Genomic DNA, 18,397 nt, shown 5'->3' on the forward strand with positions numbered 1-18,397 from the left:
GAAAATAATATTCACACGCTTTCGCAGTCGTTTAGGGTTATAAGCGGGTGACCGACGTTCAGGCAAGTACCTAAATCAGTGTTTGTTTTGTTGGCTGGCCCCGTCTGTCCCGAAGGGTTCCCAGTACTGGCCTGAAGGGCCCGGTCTGAACGTCGTAAATCCTTATAAACTTATAAGTTATAACTTATTCTAGACCGCATTTATTGGTTAACATTGTTTTGGTGCTACACTGATTTATGTTAATTTCGATATAAAGAATTCGTTTTCGTCACCGAAACATTTATGAATTATGCGAGAATCAGTAATGAACAACACAGATACAAGTGAGTGTGTCAGGAACGTCCCGCCGCAAAGCCTGAGTTGCCTCAAACAGCAACGCTTCATTTTCTTTAAAAATTTTTTGAATTTTTTGGATGGAATTAAAACCCTCGAGTGGACCATCGGTGATTTCTGATTACATTAAAATGGAATTCTCTCTTTAGAAAAACAAAACAAACATTTTTATGCTGAGTAAGAAAGCAGCCAAGAAAGGTACTAGGTAGAAGGTTTGGAACTCGTTGGAACTATTTCCACAGACAGCGCCATTGGGCCTATGGTGGCATAGAAGAACACTGCATCAAAAGGAAGATCGAGGTGCCGTCTGCCGTTTTGTTTGTTTTGTTATATTGATCGTGCGAAAACATCACGAACGATTTCATTTCATAGTTGGTCCTTTTGGTGTGGCAATCACGCACTTCATTGACGTCATAATACATAAAAATTCGTATTTATTCGCGTTTTTTTACCGTGTTCATGGTATTGCTTTTGAGTCAGCACAGGCATTTTGATTTTCTCAACTTACCGATCACTTGAAACTTAATTTTCCTGGACCCACTTGATTAATTCGTCGTAGTGTAAAACTTTACCTTTTAGAAAAAATACCCTAGTAAACAGAATGTTTCATTCACCAATTTTGAATTGTATTTCCAAGAGGAATGTCTCCTTTTTCACTTCATCCAACTTATTGCTTAATGGTAGATTTTTAGAATTATTATAAATTTATTCCATGTTTGCTGTGAAAATATGTTTATTATTGGTTTTTAGGGGGAAAATGCCATCTGAAGATTTTAGGTACCAAAAAAATTCAAACAGAACCTTCTAAAACAGATTTTGCTCAACCAAAACCCACAGTAAATTTTGAAAAATGGGTTGCAAATCTATCACCAGCACAACAAAATTCCCTTCTTTCTACTTTATTAAAGCAAACACAAAGTAAAAAACAAATTACTTAAAGAAATTATTTTTTTTGTTGTTGAAGTGATGCACTTACATTATTATTGACAGTGTCTTCAGACAATTCACCACCTCCTTCTCTGAGAACATCACAGCTCTTCCATGGTAAACTAGAAATATTATTTATATTGCAATTTTACTTAATGGTCCATTCTTGATTTCAGTTGGAATACATTATTCCCTTCCTTTCATTGGGTTTGGATTTTTGGACAATTTTATCATGATTATTGCTGTAGGTTTTTCAAAGTGGATTAAATTGAGGCCTTCCATAAAATACGTTAATTCACGCGATTTCTTACACCCTCTAAATTTCCCTCATAAAAATTTCTCTTACTTGCCGCACTCCTGTAGGCGTGGTTTCATTATGGACGGCCTCTATTTCCGTTATTGAATGTGCTTCAAACATTTTTAACATAATATTATATTTCACTTTATCAGGGTGACTACATAGATTTAACAATTGGAAGTATGTTTGGTATTTCTACTATGGCAGCAGCTGGAATAGGAAATGCAATATCTGATGTTGCTGGAGTAGGATCTGCTCAGTTCGTCGAGTCTTTTTCTCAAAAACTAGGAATTCCTCAACCCGATCTCGAGCCTCGGCAATATGCTTTTCGATCAACTACTTGGGCCATTAATATCGGACGTGCTATTGGTGTTGCTATAGGATGTGTGCTTGGAATGGTACCACTTTTATTTTTACCTACATCTGACAGCAAACGGCATTCAAAGGACCCTTCATCTCATTTGTGATTGGCATGTCCGATATATTATTAGTCTTATAACCTTACAAATACGTGAACCTAAAATAATTATTTAAACTCATAAAAATGACATTTTGCCGCGCAATGGCAATGGATCCTACTGCGACTTGGCAACTTTAATGTTCGATTCTTATTGTTTTGCACATTTTTGAGCATTCCGATGAACTAACGTGGAGATTCTTCACATAACAATTATTTATATTGCCCACAATTGCTGTTCAATCTTGACCCCATTATTAGAGATATAGCCAAAGAATTTTACATGTTCAATACAATATATTCTAACACTTGGTAACTCATTCACAGAAAACACAAACAAAATGGTATGCATAAGCCAGTTTATTATTAAGGATTCTCAGAGGATATTTAGAAAAACGAGATGGTTCACGCAGGCCTTGAACGCACTTGGTTGAACAGACGATCTTTAATTACTTGAGCCAGCAAACCATGAAGAGCTTCAATGGAAGTTTTTGTAGCATCACGAGCTGCTTTAGCTAGCCTATCTTCCGATCTTCTATCCTCAATGCTGGAGCCACTCACACCAACGCCGCTTCCGACTAGAGCCGCCCGTCCTAGAGAGTTTTCAGCTTGCTCAAGTTTTTCCGAAAGGTCCGATACTTGACCTGTTGTATAATCAGCATTCTAATAAAAAGAGATATTAATACTTTTTATAACATGATATAACGCTTTGAATATTTGTTCTTACTGTGGTGAGAGATGAAGAACTCAATGTGCTGACCCAGTACTTATTCCATAATGAGTCTAATAGACGGCGATCCAGAGCTGATTTAAAGTAAGAAACCTCAAGGGCATAGTACTGCTTGCAGTGGACACCAAAATCTTCAACCTTATTGAGTGGGATGGTTTGATACTCACTTGGCTCTTCATTTGGGGGTTTGTAACCCTAAGGAAAAATAAAAAGTAAACTACTCTGTACGCTTGATAGAAAAATATATCTGTTCACCTTAGGGTATGTACGGAAGGCACCAAGACACACCTTGCCAGCTGAAATAGTACGAACAGGATCTACAACAATAGCAACAAAGGGTTCCTGGAAATTTTGGTTAAGCATCTGGGTAGAAACATCAATTCCTGATAGCCAGCATCCATATCCAGGGTGTGAATGGTACCATCCAATGGCATTTTCAAGACGATTAACCTAATACTCATATTCCAATTAGTTACTTAAAAATGTGATCAAGAGCAAATGTACTTGCCTGTTTAGCTGATTCTATGTAAGCAGTCATGTATTCATAAGCCTGTGACTGAGCATTTACTCTGGTTTCTGTGCCTTCAACTGGCAGGGCAAATGCATCCATTACCACCATTGTGTTTGCATCTACTTTGCCCAAAAGCAATCCCATCACTTCTAGATGTCCTCCAGACCGAGCATGAGTAACCATTTTCAACAATGCCAAGGCTGATATACGGATCTCTTTGAAGAAATGAGGGCTAGAACATAAAACGTAAAGTTGTTAACATGACTTGATACAAAATAAAAAATAATATTACTCTTTATCCCATGGTTTAGCAGCCAACATGTCTTGCTGTTGCTTTCTATCATATCGATAAATTTCGTCAACTGAACTAATATTTTCCACATTATTAGCCATGAGCCAATTATTCAGGGCTATGTTAGATTGTGAACTCATCTTGGATGTGGAACACACAACCAATTTTACTTGAAACCTCTTTTTGCAAAAGACACTCTAAAGTCCAAATGGGGAAATTCGAACGAGGTATACCAGTGCTGAATATATCAAATCCAAACGTACAGCCGGAAACTAAATCTCATCGACTGTTGATGTCGTCTACGAGACTACGACCTACGGGTCTTGTTTTGCCTTTGGCATACTGGGAGCTGCTGGGAGAATGAAGAGGTAAAATGCGGGTCGCGGCGGTGGTAGGAACAAAGTAAAACGTAGGATTTCAGCCTCAGGGATGGATTGGACGACTGCGATTGCCTAGTCTGCTACGACTGCTACTTCAGTACTTCTGACTTCTCCTACTCCATTAGTCCATTGTCCATTGCCTCACCACTAAATCCCTATCTACTCTTTTTCCCACGTTTTACTATTTCTTACCGTGGAGTTGCCGATGCCCGATAAACAAATTCAAACTTGTTTCCAAACATGCTTTCGTTTCGAGTGTGGCAAATTAAACATAACCGTAGGAAAATACCTTGGAAATATTCATTATCTAGTTTAAATATTCTTCATAATTATAGAATACATTTTTCAACAAAAAGCCAATGCAAAGAAGAAGTATCTATTTCAAACAAATGTGTTACTATTAATCCGTGTGGTATACAAATGTTATCAAGATCTATCCATCGACAGATATTCGAAAAAGAAAACAACAATTCTGTATCTAAAGAAACGCTGTTAAAAATTCAGCAGCATTTATCAATTCACCATCTTTATGGCAAATCACCAAGTAAACTCCCAGATATTGATTTGAAGCTCCCAACTTTATTAGGAAAAAACATAGCAGAACACTTTGAAAAAATTGCTGAAAAACAATGTGGAAGTTACCGTAATAAATTGTTAGATTTGACATCACATTGCATTCCAGACATCCCTCAAGTCTGGAACTTTGCACCTGGATGGACAAGATACAACCAAAATGGAGAGATGGATCTAGTTCATTTTCCAGAAGAGGATGCATATGTCTTTGATGTGGAAGTCTGTGTGAAAGAGGGCCATTTGCCAACCCTTGCAACTGCAGTTTCAAAAAACTACTGGTACTCATGGTGTAGTAATCAGCTGTTTACTGAAAATAAGGTTTATTTTTATTTTTCTTAATACTTTTTTCACCCTATATCAATGCTTTATTATCCTACTTGACAGGTGCAAAGTTCAATTTTGAAGGATATGGAAAGTATTTATGAATTAAAGGACTTGATCAACTTGGAATCAAAAACGGAACAAGACCGTCTCCCTCTCAAAGATCAAAAAGAGCGTATCGTTATAGGACATAATGTAAGTTATGACCGTTCGCGAATAAAAGAGCAGTATTTCATCGATGGCACCAAAGTTCGATTTTTTGATACGATGGCTTTGCACATAGCGATCAGTGGCATCACGAGTTTTCAAAGAAACATGCTCCTTGCCGCAAAATCTGGTACCCCTATTGATCGTTCTCTGAAAAATCCCCAGTACTGTAATGGCAAGTCAAGAAAAACGGAAGAAATTCTAGAGTGGCAAAATGTCAGCTCATTTAACGGTTTAAATGATGTGCACAAACTTTATTGCGGAGGATTAGGTTTAGATAAAGAGAAGCGAAACATCTTTGTAACTGGTTCTCTAACAGATATTAAAGACGATTTTCAGCAATTAGTAACTTACTGTGCACGAGATTGTCAAGCAACTTACCGAATACTTTGTGTTCTTCTCCCCGAGTTTCAGAAGCGATTCCCACACCCAGTCACGGTAAGTTTTTTTTTTTCATAGATAACATTTTTGGCATTTATTTTTTCTATTCAGATAAATTTTCCTCTTCAAGTTTATTGAATTTATTTTTCTAGTTGGCTGGGATGTTGGAAATGAGTACATCGTATCTACCGGTAAATCGCAATTGGCAACGATATTTGCAAGAATCTGAAGATACATACCGTGATTCAGAGAATGAATTAACCCAGAGCTTGAAACGAGAAGCTGACCGTGCATCCCATATGATGACGGATAAATCCTACGAAAAGGATCCCTGGCTTTGGGATCTTGACTGGTCAACGAAACCGCTGAAAGTGAAAAAAACGTCGGTGCCAAAAAAGAAAAAAAGCGCAGCTGTTATACCCAGCATAAATAATGAAGAACCTGAAAATCAAACAAATAAAGAAGATAACGACGATGAGATTCTTGAAATTCAAAAACTAAAATGTCAGTTTCAAGAATTATTCAATACCAAGGAACTGTTATTCAAACGCAATTCTTTCTTGCCCGGGTATTAATCTCAGTTTTTCATTTATGTTAGTATTTTATTTCTTTTTCTAAAACACATTATTTTCATCCCGTAGTTACCCAAATTGGTACAGCTCCTTATGCGATCGCCTTCAAGATGGTTTGATCGGCCCAACTGAAGTGTCAACATCAGCCCAAGTAGTAAGTACCCAAGTACCCATTATATTTATTTATTATATTTAACCCAACTACCCATTTACCCAGGTACCCAAACTACTCAAACTGACCTGGGACGGATATCCACTTTTTCATAGTCGTGAACTAGGTTGGGGCTATCTTGTTCCAGGGAGACCTTTAAATTTGTCTCGAATCGATGAAGATGTGTGTGAGATTCCTTTTCCGTTGAAAGAAGCATTAGCCCTTTTCCCACCTCGGCCTGCTGACCAAAATGTTTTGACTAAAGGAATTATTACCGCTGAAGAAGCCATGCTGAAGCTTAGACAAATGACGGATTTGACTGCTGATCCTGTTGACTTGGCCATGCAGTGGCAGGTGATTTTACTTTATTTTCCCAGCTTCACCCTTTTCTCGCCAAACTTACCACCCATCTTTTTATAGGCTACTCGGAGAAGTTTAAACAACGACGCAGATCAAGCGAATCTTCATCCTGCGATTGACAAATCAAAAGAGAAACACACTTATTTGACATCCGATCGACCTGCTTGGCACGTAGGAATAGGCCCTTATGACGTTGGTGTGGCTGGTTGTTGGTTTTTTCGACTCCCGCATAAATCTGGTGTTGACAACAATGTTGGAAATCCGCTTGCCAAAGACTACTTAAACAAAATTGAAGACGGTACTTTAAAAGCCACTTCAAGTTCCATTGCCGAACATGTTTTAAAACTAAACCGCAATAGTAAGCTATAATCGACAGATTATAAGATAGATATAAGATAGATTTATAATAGTATAATATTTTCTTTCTGTCTTCTTGAATCCCAGTCATCTACTGGAGAAACGCTCGCGATCGCATTATGTCACAAATGGTTGTGTGGCTTCGACAATCTCAAATTCCTCGCAACGTGACCAAATCTGAACATTTTGACCCATTGAATACGTATGGGGCCATTCTACCACAGATCGTAACGTCAGGCACTCTCACACGAAGAGCAGTTGAATCTACCTGGTTGACAGCTTCAAATGCGTACAAGGTATTTTTTTTTATTGTTTATATTCAAACAAAATTTAAAATTCTCAAGTATTCTGGATGTTTAGGATCGGATAGGATCAGAATTAAAGGCTATGATCCAATGTCCTCCTGGCTTTAACTTTGTCGGTGCGGATGTTGATTCTCAAGAACTTTGGATTGCATCTATAATTGGGGACTCATTTTTCGCCGGTCAACACGGTTCAACTGCTTTTGGCTGGATGACTCTTCAGGGCAAAAAAAGTGATGGGACAGACATGCACAGCCGAACCGCTGCAGCCGTTGATATTACGAGAGATCAGGCCAAAATTTTGAATTATGGAAGAATTTATGGGGCTGGCGAACGATTCGCAAGAACTTTGTTGATGCAGTTCAATCACCGGTTAACCGAAAAAGAAGCTACAGAAAAAGCCCGCAAAATGTACTCATTGACTAAGGGTAATTCTCTCCTCAAATTAAGTCATTATGGGCGGCAATTAGCCTCTGCTTCGGGAAATAAAGATGAGTTGGTAACACTAGAACAATTAAGTGAAATGCGAAAAAATGCAAGAAAGGAACCCAGCCTGAAGAAGATCGCCAATTTGCCGACAGACGAATTAGTTGAACGGCGAATGTGGGCTGGCGGAACCGAATCACACATGTTCAACAAACTGGAAGAAATTGCACAGTCGGAGTCGCCGCAGACTCCAGTGTTACATTGCCGGATCAGTCGTGCCTTGGAACCCCGAAATGTTGGCAACGAATTCATGACGAGTCGCGTGAATTGGGTAGTCCAGAGTTCCGCCGTCGACTATCTTCATTTGATGATTGTGGCAATGCGATACCTCGTTGATGTGTACAAGTTAGTAGTTGTTTTATCATTTTTAATTTTATGCAATTCCTTAAGTGTTGAATTTGTTTTCTTTTAGAATTGAAGGCCGTTTTTCAATAAGCATTCACGATGAAGTTCGGTACATAATTAAGGAAGAGGATAAATTCCGTGCTGCATTAGCGTTACAAGTCGCAAACCTTTGGACCCGGTGCATGTTTTCATATCAAATGAATTTGAATGATTTACCTCAGGCCGTTGCTTTCTTCTCGTCAGTGGATATAGACACGGTATTACGCAAAGAATCAAACATGGACTGTCAAACACCCTCAAACCCTTATGGCCTCAAACAAGGATATGGCATAGATTTTGGTTGCAGCTATGACATTTACCAAATTTTGGAAAAGACTGGTGGTTCTCTCGATTCAAAAACCAAAAATTGCAGTAAAGAATCTCCTGTGAATTAGCCTTAATGTTCCTAGAGAAAGTAGTTGCTTCGTGTAAAAATCGCTTATTGGAATTCACGTACCAATTTGAGTTATTCGTAATAATGCTGATAATTTAAAAAAAGCCTAAGCTTTCTCCGTGATATACTTGTTCTAACAATTGAAGTAATAAACAACTCGAAAACTGAAATCAAGTAATAAAATTGTTATTCTCAGTAAATTGATTGTTCTCCATTTAATTAAAATACTTTTTTTTTCAAAATCAGTAATGTTTTTTTTTTTTTTAATTTGTAATCCCATTACCTTTAAGCAAGCAAAGATAAGACCAAAGCTATTAATGAAGTAAGTTTCGCATTTATAAACTTGTGCTTTTTGGTTTATTTAATTAAGCCGTCATGAAGACTGGAAATTAGTTAGTGTGCTATACTCATTATTGCTTTTTAAAATGTACATTATTTAAAAGGAAATAAGATAAATTTTTATTTTGAAGGAGAAGCTCTAATTCTTTACCTTAGACGTTTTCAGCGCTCCAAGCTTTCCTTATGTTTAGTCATTCGTATTTGTCATAGTGAACACACGCTGATCTGGAGCAAAACGATATTTGAATTTATTATTAGTTCTTATCAGCGTATATCGGTGCACTTTTGGAATTATTATGTAGACCTAGTACATAAGGAAAATTCGCACACCTATCCGATCCTACCATTGGATCATGCAGAAGAGCATCCCCTGAAAAACAAGAAACTGAACACAAGAATATTAGAATACTCCTCTGAACATACAATGATTACGTCTTCCGAATTCAAGATCAAAACAAAAATAATTCAACTTGTCACTAATTTTTAATTAAAATTCCTCTAAAAATTTATTAAGTTTCTTTTCAAAATTATAGCGCTTTCTGATTTGAAATTCGGTTAAAGGGGTTTGAGCTTGATACCTAACTACTAGTAACTACTCGCATTGGAATGAGAAATTAGTTGTTTTTCTTTAAAAAAAAGAACTAGGGAAAAATATTCTCACGCAAACCTCACAGACGTCACGGTTCGCGGGTCTAGCTGCTGGGTCGGGTCGGGTCTAGCCCGGGTCAGTTGCGGGCTGCCGGCCGCCTCCGGGCTCAGACAACAAAACATGAATACCGTTACCGTCGTCTGCTTTTGTCAAACTCGAATAGTGTTGACAAATAATATCAATAACGTTTGAGTATCGTCTCCTTCTTATAGTTATGATATATTTTCATTGTAGAAATTTAAAATGAATGCAAAAAAAACACCTAAAAGCATTTCTAGTTTGAATTTTCGCCCACAAGTTGAGTCAAAAATGAGTGACAAAAAGGGAACAAAACCTCTGCCTGATCCTGCATCGATTCAACAAGTATTGTGGCTAATGGTCGTACATCTGTGTCGGAAGGTCTTGTTTGTTGATCCAAATATAAAAGTTGGGATTTACATTATGTTAGTTTTCTTTGGAAGTATTCTGGGTGATGTCCTTCCTATACCAAACTCCTATTTTTCACGAAAAGACAACATGTTTAATGTTTACTTTGTTAAACTAAGTTGGGGTATGTAGTAATTCTGCTTTAACTTTCATTTGGTTTTAATTATTTCAATCCTGGTCTGATTTTCAGGTTGGACAATGGCCTGCGTTGGTTCATTTGTCTATCTTACTAGCTCTGTGTACTCCTGTGGTGACCAAACCAGAATACGGAAGCACATGTTAAGGCTACTCTTTGCAACTTTTATGTGGCTCTTTTGGACCAACTTATTCGTGAACATTGAAGAAAGGTGAGTAAATGTCAAATATTCACTTTTCCTGCACATTGAATGTGTTTTTAACTATTAAACAATTTTCTTCTTTGAAAAAGTTATGGCTATTGCAGCAAAGCAATTATTCGATCAAACAAAAAGCAATGTCTCACTAAAGGACTGACATGGAATAGTTTCTCCTTATCTGGACATACATTCATTTTAATTTACTGCACCTTGATTATTATGGAAGAAGCCAAAGCACTTATCAGTTGGGAAGCCATTAAAGACCATTTGAGAAATGAAGATCACAATAGAAGTAATGAGGAAAATGTATCAGCTACACCATTGGATTCCCTAAGTGCTGAACAGCTATTATATGTTCGAGAGAAATATGAAAAATTCACTCCGTACATTCGGATATCCTTTGTCTTAATGACTATGTTAGCTGTAATTTGGGACGTCATGCTCATGGTTCGTATTTCTCTCCTATATTACATGGAAAGATTTTGATAAAATATAATTTTTCCCCCATTGAAGGCCACTATCATCTACTTCCATTCAACTCCGGAAAAATTTGTAGCTGGTGTAATTGCAGTTCTTTTATGGTTCTTCAGTTATCGATTCCTTTTCAACCGCAAGTTACTAGGAGTGCCTCTTCCGGGAGAGGGCACATTTCGCTATATGAATCCTTTCCAACCTCTTCAAACGATGCATTTACGGCGCGCTTCGTTGATTTCTAAAAATGAAAAAACTCCTACTTTTATGGGAATGCCACTTAGCCCACAAAAGGGCGTAGCAGAAGCAAACACTACTAAATTTCAATCAACTCCCGAGGCCTCACGTCCAACAGTCGCTCGTCAATGAATACTCAGAAAAATTTCGCGTGTTGTAATTTGTCCAAATGTGTCTAATAGCCAAAACAGTTATTTGGTCATTAATTAATCACGTTGATAAAAAAAAGGTTATTTTGTATTTCAGAAATCTGATTTTACACAAGATGAGTGCAGTAAAAAAACAGACAATAGATTGTTAACACCCATTTTCTTTTAAATAACAATGCCCTTTCTTCTGATCTTCCTATGGATACTGTAGTTTTGTAGAAATCCCCAAATGGATTATGATGTGCCCAGCCCTGCTCACACTAAAGAAATAAATAAGTAAGAATTGCCGTGCTAATTTCAGAGCTCCAAGTCTCCAATAACCTACAATTTGATTCGATACGAGTGACTATATTAGTTATAAAAAATTCGTAGTTTCTTTAGCAGCAGATCATCTACCATCTTAATAATTTAATTGTCGTCTTACTTTTTCCCCGTTCCACTATATATATTTTACAAACATTCTGTAAAACCTTTAGAGGACTTGGGATTGGTGAAATGATCCGTGTATTTCGATCTTGATGCGCGTGGATCGTGCGTAATCGTGACAAAGCGATATCTCGGATAGACAATAACAGACTCCGAATGGCAACGTTGATTTTCTGGTAATGTCAAATGTAACCCATTTGTTTTGTTTTTGTGTGGTGTAATCACTAAGAAAAATGGGATAGATAAATATTCAATCTTGAATAAGCTTAATGTAACCAAATAATGAGCCAAAAGAAGTGGAAGCGTGTACTATATCTAGTTGATAATAAATACCTCCGTAACGCACAAAATAGTTATTTGCAGTAGGGGAAGCTTCCTAGTCAAACATCACAGTTGCCCAAATAGACACTTTTAGGAACTAGTCACTTAAGATTTAAAAAATGGGAAGTGCTTCCTCCAAATTCCGAAAACACATTCAACATGGAGATGAATATGCTGCAATGCAAGTATGAAGTGAACAGTTTATTTCGGCATGTGAAGATGTTTTCATATAGTTTTTTTTTATCCATAAAATAGGTTTACCACAATTCCCCTGAACTCAGAAAGTCTCTTGATCCTAATTTGAGTTATGGGGAACATCATCAACACAACACTGCAATGCATTATGCATCAAAACATGGAATGAAACATTTACTAAGGTAGGGTGAATTATTGTACAATTTAAAACAAAAAATTTTTATTCTGATTTTTAATGCTTTCCAGAATATTTTTAACTGACTTGCATGGAAATCCAAACAAGCGAAATGCTAGAAATGAAACAGCTCTTCATCTTGTTTGCAAGCTGTCTTTAAATGCTCCACCTTCTGCACAAGACAGGCGACTTGCCTGTGCTCATCTTATTTTGCAGTGGAAAGGAGGATTCAGTGCTGTGTCAGGAAACATTGAACAGGCTGATCTCAAAGCCCAAGACATGGTAATAGCTAAAGTTTTACTGTTGTTTCTTCATAACTTTGACCCTGATCATGTAATGAAATATTTCATTTCTTGTAGCATGGTAATACAGTCTTGCACCTATCAGCTGGATCAGGGTTGGATAGAGTAGTTGAGCTGCTGGTTTCTCATGGTGCCCCTTTATTTCTTGAAAATTCTGAAAGACTCACGCCTTGCGACGTGGCAATGAGGGCCAATTTCCACGATATCGCGCTATTCTTGGAATCCCGAATGGTTTTTGTAAGTGACTTGAAAACTTGTTCTTTCTCCTCTCTCAATCGCTTCCCACCTGATCAAAGCGGTTGATTTTTTAGGCCGATGCACCAATTGAAATGGGGACCGACTTGAGAGTAGAATCCAGTTATGCCCGTGGAACCCCATCGGTCATTGTTGGCGCTTCTCACTCGACTATAGACACTGACGAAGTGTATACAGGACTTCGGGCCCAAGACTTACAAGAAGCGAAAGATCAACTGGTAGTTGAAACTGCTGATATGCTTCACATTCCACTTTTCACAGCCGAAGCCTTGTTAAGAGACAACGGTACTTTGCTTGATCATCCTTATTTTTCACTTTACCTAACTTTTTGTTGAATATTTTCAGAATGGTCTCGGGAACTGCTACTTGAAAAGTGGATGATTGATCCAGTCCTCTGTTGCGAATCCATGGGACTTCAGACCCCCCTATCAGCTCTTCGCTTCCGTAATTCGTTGCCGTGTGAAGCTGTTAACATTCTTGAGGCTAGCTTAGAATATCTCGAGGTAACACCGAAGTTGAATATTGCATTCTACGTGGGCTGCTAATAATAGCTAAATGAAAGTCTCATACGATACTAATTGATACATGTAATCATCCTAGGCACCTCCCACTTCACCCTGCAGATCAAGAATTTCCGACCAAATAGAAGATTTCCGGGATGAATGTTGTGACATTTGTTTAGAAGTAATAGAGCAGGGTTCATCTCGTGTTTATATTTCTTGTGATCATTCGTTCTGTCGCCGATGTTGGTCGAGTTACCTTACTTTGAAGATCATCGAAGGTGACGCGAATCATGTTACTTGCCCCGCACTTGGCTGCTCGATGCTAGTTCCCGTCGAATTAATTGAAAGTCTAGTGTCAAAAGAGACAGCTAAGAAATATTTACATTTCGATCTGAATTCGTTCGTTGCAACTAATCCGACCATCAAATGGTGTCCTGGCACTGGTTGTGGTTTTGCTGTTCGTTTACCTGAATCTGAGCAGGTTAGTTAAATCAGTCCAATTTAATGAATAAACTACTCATTCAACTAAATTTTTTTAAGGGCCAGCCGAACGTCATGAACATATTCTCGCCAAAAGCACCTCCTCGTACATCTCATGCTGTTGATTGTGGAAACGGACATTTCTTTTGTTGGGAATGTCTCAGTGAGGCTCACGCTCCAAGTGGTAAAGAACAAATATATTTTTTTATTTTATACTTATCTGCCTTCGAAAACCTGATCATGAGCGCAAAAACGTTTTTATCTAGGTTGTGAACAATGGGTTCAGTGGCTGCAAAAAGTAGCTGAAGTTCGACCGGAAGAACTCAAGTCTACATGTACTGAAAGTGAAGATGCAGCCAACTGCTATTGGCTCGTAACAAATTGCAAAGCTTGTCCGAGTTGCAAGAGTCCCATCCAAAAGAACGAAGGGTGCAATCACATGAAATGCTCAAAATGCAAATTTGATTTCTGTTGGGTGTGTCTCGATTCTTGGAAAAAGCACAGTTCAGCAACGGTTGGAAAACACTATTAATTTTTTTCTTTATCATTTGCATTTATTACTTTTTTTCACGTATTTTCAATTTTAGGGTGGCTATTTTCGCTGCAATCGCTATGAAGCAATGCACAAAGCGGATGAAAAACAAGGTTCTATGATAAGCGAAGCTGGGCAGCGCAACAAACAATTACAAGTATTTTCCCAATAATACTTTTGAGTTCCTTTTGACGGCCAAGTTACATTTTTATTTTTTACAGGAATTGAATCGGTTCATTCATTATTACACTCGCTTTAAGAATCATGAAAATTCACGTTTGCTAGAAGAGCCATTGCTGACTTCCGCTCGTAGAAAAATGGAGTTACTGGCTGCATCTTTGCCTGCAGCTCGTAGCCCTGTGCTTGGACACTCTGACTCAAAAGATGTGACCGCACACCGATCTTCAACGAGCAGTGTCCCAGCTTGCACTCGATTTATTGAAGAGGGTATCCGGGAATTGCTGAAAGCAAGAAGAATATTATGTGGCTCATACGTTTATGGTTAGCAAATTTGAATTTTTCTCGATGCTGCGTTTGCTTTAACAAAGTATTCTTTCTTGGCAATTTAGGATATTATCTGGAAGATAACGGCTACAACAAAACTATATTCGAATTCATGCAGGTAATTTTAAAGCAACAGTCTTGCACACTGTCATTTCAGGTGATTTTAAAACTCACACATTCTTGTCTTTTTAGAATGAACTGGAATCGTTTACTGAAAAACTGTCTGAGATGGTTGCACGTCCTTACTTGCGCACGTACGGTTACTCATTCCGTATTTTATTTGAGTGAACCATTAATCCATCTAAATACCGTTTTTTCTAGACCCCGTTCGACGATCGTCGATATGACACTGAAAGTACGAAGAAAGCGCCATGAATTCATACGCGCTGTCTCAAAAGGTAATTATTGATATGTTTTATAATCATATTTTTTAAAATTGAAACGTTGAAGATATTCATCATTGTTTTGGGTTTTTCGGGAGTGAACCAATAAGTCCGTGTTTGGATATTTTTAAAATAACAATAATTTTGTTTTTCCAGGTCTAATACCACCCGAGACACCACCTGCTTTGCGGCGAGTGCGACGACGGAGATTTCCTGGTCTCATGGGCATGGATCCAATCGAAGATGTAACGGTCATTTGTCATCTCTATAATTCCCGCACTATGTTATGCAATTTCTTGTATTATTAGGATCAAATCACTGAAGCGATAGCTATATCGCTGCGTCAGCTAGATCCCAACAATCCCTGGGTAAAGGATAGCCAGGGGCGACACACAAACTTGAGTGCTATATACGATTGGCCTGATGCGAATTCGGATGAAGAAGATTCGGATGTAAATCAAGTGAGAAACGAAGTACGGCTAATTAGTTGTTTATTAACTTTTTTTAATACTTTTTACATTTGTCTGTCAAAGGCTTTGACCGTGAGTTTACTGGGTGTTTGCGATCGCGAAGGATGCGGGCGACCTCGAGCGCGAAATCCACGAAACGGAAAGATCCATCCTTTTTGTAGTCTTCGCTGCAGCCGCAGCGAATCTCTTGATCAACCTTCTGTGGCCCCTACTGATTTTGCCATGGATTTAGTCATTGCTTTGGAGATGTCTCGTCTTCAGTTGATTGAAGACGAAGTTCGCAAGCAGAACCATGACCAGACAGCAACTAGCAACACTGAGTTTCAATCGCCCTCAGTGGATGGCTATTCAGAAGATGCACAACTACGTTTGGCAATTTTCTTGTCCTTAGAAGAGTCGGGAAGACTTGCCACGGAATCCGGTGTGGCCGCCGCTAGTCAAACGGCCGAGTCTTCGGTTGATAACTTTTTGAAAAACCTGGCACAAAAACAGGAATTGCCTCTCAAGAATTATCGTCTTAATCAGCTAGATCCTAATAGCAGAGATTCCAAGACTTTAAAGTCCCTTTTTAGTAACTAATTATTCATTATGGAAACCGTTATTGTTGCTAATATTATCTTGAAATTGAATTCGTAGCTCCAACTGAGAAGCACGGAGAGAGTGAAGGCCGTTTTGAAATTTCGGAACTCCATCAAAATGCCGGGTTTTTTTCCTCGTCTCTTGGTGAAGACCAACAGCTGGATACAGTCTCGGATGGCGCCGTTTCCTCACTTCCTTTTCCCAAAAGGTCTCACTCTGCTTGTGACATCAGAACCGGTACCCGATTTAATTGATTTCTTGTTGTTTCCTCCTTTGGGGATCATCAAAATCAAAATTTTTTATTTTATGCATTTCATTGACTTAGGTGTACACATACGCTGCCCGTCTTTGGAGCTCGAGTCCCACGACTGCATTCACGAACTAGTGGAAGGTATTTCACAAGGCCCCCCGACTCGAACGCTTCTTCGCCTGCAAAGCCTTGGAACTGATTACGGTAGCGACGAGTTTGGGACTTGTACATCTTCGGAGGAAAATGGGCAAGCAAAAGAGGAGGAAATACAAATTCCAATAGTTGAGTATTTGTAGAATTTTAGCCTTGTTGTTTAATCATTTTCGAAAACATGTATTTCTTGTATTTTGTAGAGGAAACTGAGCAAACCAAAGCTTGTTCGCCAGGCGAACGTTTCTGGAAAAGCAGAATTGTCCTGCTGCTCCCATTCAGCGCATCCGCCATTCAAGCATTTGCCCCTAGTAGAATCTGAATCTTTTAATTCCGAAAACACGCTTCCGACACCAGCAGATGAAGACCAATCTTATGACCAGGTAAATTTTTTTTTTTAAATGTGGATGTTTCATTTATTCTTTATTTCAATTCCATGTCACGTTTTCATCAACGTTATATCGCTTTACAGGGAATACCACGTTCGCCTACTTTATACTGTACCACTACATACATCAGCGGTGTGGCTATATCGCGAACACCTGAACCTGGCGCCCAATCGAATGAATCTTTCGATGGATTGGTGAAATCAGGAAGAGGAAATCGTTCATCAAGTTTAACGACAGCCGCTCTTCGAGGCATTCTCCAAATTCATCCGCTAGGCCGAGGCTTGTCAAAATCCGCTGGCCGTTTGAATATAAACAATTACGTCGTCAAAGACGGCAATAGCCGCAAAAAGAAACGCAAGCATATTCGACGATTGACCATGCCCGCTATGCTTTGTTCAGGTGAAAATAGTGAATACGCACGATAGTGATTTTAGTGCCTTATTTATTTGTTGATTTCATTCATTCTTTAATTCTTATCACATTTTTTCTTATCACACACTTTCATTGTTTTCAGATAATTGTGAAGGGTCCCTTTCTCCTTTCCCCTCGCCATCACCACGTATCATTTCGCGGTCGGCGTGTGAGCCGCAGCGGGACAAAGAGGTTCATTTCATTGCATTAATTAGCTGACGGAAATGAGATTAACACGAATAACATTTTCCATGTCACTAGGTATTTTATTTCCCGAAATCACCCACTGAAAGCCAGTTGAGCACCGTGTTGTTGGTGAGGGATTTTAATAAGCGAGATGCTTTTCACGAGGCGTTGTTTCTTCCTCGTGAACAAAAGCGTAAACGTTCAAAAAAGATTTTAGCAACTTCTACTGCTACGTCGGTACCAACCGAACTCTCCAAGCACGACACCTCATGCGAGGTGAACTCGGATAGACGCGAAGAAAAACAAAGTGGCTCACAAGAATCGTCTGTTTTATGAAGCAGTTGTTCTACACCTCATATGCTCGTTTATACTTTTTCACAATTCTATATTTGTCAAAAAGCACAAAAAGCTTAATCGACCCCAAACCATATGTCTTAATGGAGTTTGACCAATCAAATGTTTGATGTCACAAATTTATATATTATTATCGTTTAAAAGTAACATTTTTTAACGCCTACGTCAGTTATTAATGCTAGTCTAGCCCAAAAAAATCTATCATTTCAAGCTAAATCTCTTGAGTTTTGTGTTGCTGGTTACCAGTCAGCTATATTGGTGGGTGTGTTGTTATGTGAGGCTGCTTGGAGTCCATCTGTTTGATTGTATTTTTTTTTTCTCTTCATGTCAATGGGATTTAATTCTATGCCTATATATGTAGCCACATTTCTCATATCATATACCTCCTCAAGGTCTTCTAAGGTATCTCTCAGCTCATGGACCAACAGTGAATTTCTGATTCAAAAATTAATTTCTTCTTCCCTCTTTGTATTTCTCTACAGTATATACCATTACACTTCTGAATCTTAC

The 18,397-nt window shown here is 38.4% G+C and overlaps 4 protein-coding genes and 2 long non-coding RNA genes across 8 annotated transcripts; 3 read left to right on the plus strand and 3 right to left on the minus strand.

Moving 5' to 3' along the window:
* Positions 1-597: 597 nt before the first annotated feature.
* LOC124204235 (transmembrane protein 65-like) lies at positions 598-2,326 on the plus strand. Its single transcript, XM_046601283.1, has 5 exons — positions 598-1,013; positions 1,084-1,251; positions 1,324-1,377; positions 1,437-1,504; positions 1,711-2,326. Exons 1-5 carry the CDS (start codon positions 935-937, stop codon positions 2,023-2,025), a joined length of 684 nt encoding a protein of 227 aa, XP_046457239.1. The 5' UTR covers positions 598-934; the 3' UTR covers positions 2,026-2,326.
* Positions 2,327-2,360: 34 nt separating this feature from the next.
* LOC124204233 (COP9 signalosome complex subunit 5-like) lies at positions 2,361-3,889 on the minus strand. The gene is made up of 5 exons (XM_046601280.1): positions 3,549-3,889; positions 3,254-3,488; positions 3,001-3,195; positions 2,743-2,940; positions 2,361-2,678 (listed from the first exon to the last, which is right to left on the minus strand). Exons 1-5 carry the CDS (start codon positions 3,686-3,688, stop codon positions 2,421-2,423), a joined length of 1,026 nt encoding a protein of 341 aa, XP_046457236.1. The 5' UTR covers positions 3,689-3,889; the 3' UTR covers positions 2,361-2,420.
* On the plus strand, positions 3,757-8,586 carry LOC124204238 (DNA polymerase subunit gamma-1-like). Its single transcript, XM_046601286.1, is given in 11 exon segments — positions 3,757-3,896; positions 3,898-3,916; positions 4,376-4,819; positions 4,886-5,467; positions 5,563-5,978; positions 6,052-6,136; positions 6,200-6,487; positions 6,554-6,851; positions 6,938-7,146; positions 7,211-7,983; positions 8,051-8,586. Coding segments are annotated over 11 exon segments (3,621 nt in total). The 3' UTR covers positions 8,418-8,586.
* On the minus strand, positions 6,255-9,439 carry LOC124204240. The gene is made up of 2 exons (XR_006878794.1): positions 9,086-9,439; positions 6,255-8,980 (listed from the first exon to the last, which is right to left on the minus strand). It is a non-coding gene; the product is annotated as an uncharacterized LOC124204240 (long non-coding RNA).
* Positions 9,440-9,537: 98 nt separating this feature from the next.
* On the plus strand, positions 9,538-18,396 carry LOC124204230 (ankyrin repeat and IBR domain-containing protein 1-like). Of its 3 annotated transcripts, none has more exons than XM_046601278.1 (23): positions 9,538-9,954; positions 10,021-10,177; positions 10,258-10,612; positions 10,679-10,933; positions 12,753-12,981; positions 13,042-13,199; positions 13,297-13,680; positions 13,740-13,863; positions 13,946-14,193; positions 14,267-14,368; positions 14,433-14,712; positions 14,781-14,833; positions 14,908-14,969; positions 15,037-15,113; positions 15,255-15,343; positions 15,407-15,571; positions 15,632-16,139; positions 16,205-16,384; positions 16,473-16,678; positions 16,751-16,930; positions 17,020-17,335; positions 17,451-17,539; positions 17,609-18,396. In XM_046601278.1, the coding sequence occupies exons 1-23, from the start codon at positions 9,648-9,650 to the stop codon at positions 17,867-17,869; spliced, it is 4,785 nt and encodes a 1,594-aa protein (XP_046457234.1). In that variant the 5' UTR covers positions 9,538-9,647; the 3' UTR covers positions 17,870-18,396. The 3 variants fall into 3 exon arrangements, with proteins under 3 accessions (XP_046457234.1, XP_046457233.1, XP_046457232.1); XM_046601277.1 differs by lacking the exons at positions 9,538-9,954; positions 10,021-10,177; positions 10,258-10,612; positions 10,679-10,933 and adding exons at positions 11,618-11,954; positions 12,025-12,146; positions 12,211-12,421; positions 12,499-12,678 and having other exon boundaries at positions 15,407-15,559; XM_046601276.1 differs by lacking the exons at positions 9,538-9,954; positions 10,021-10,177; positions 10,258-10,612; positions 10,679-10,933 and adding exons at positions 11,638-11,954; positions 12,025-12,146; positions 12,211-12,421; positions 12,499-12,678.
* LOC124204239 lies at positions 11,093-11,550 on the minus strand. Its single transcript, XR_006878793.1, has 2 exons — positions 11,447-11,550; positions 11,093-11,343 (listed from the first exon to the last, which is right to left on the minus strand). It is a non-coding gene; the product is annotated as an uncharacterized LOC124204239 (long non-coding RNA).
* Position 18,397: the final 1 nt, after the last annotated feature.

This window comes from Daphnia pulex, chromosome 10, assembly GCF_021134715.1.
Source record: "Daphnia pulex isolate KAP4 chromosome 10, ASM2113471v1".
Taxonomy (NCBI): Eukaryota; Metazoa; Arthropoda; class Branchiopoda; order Diplostraca; family Daphniidae; genus Daphnia; species Daphnia pulex.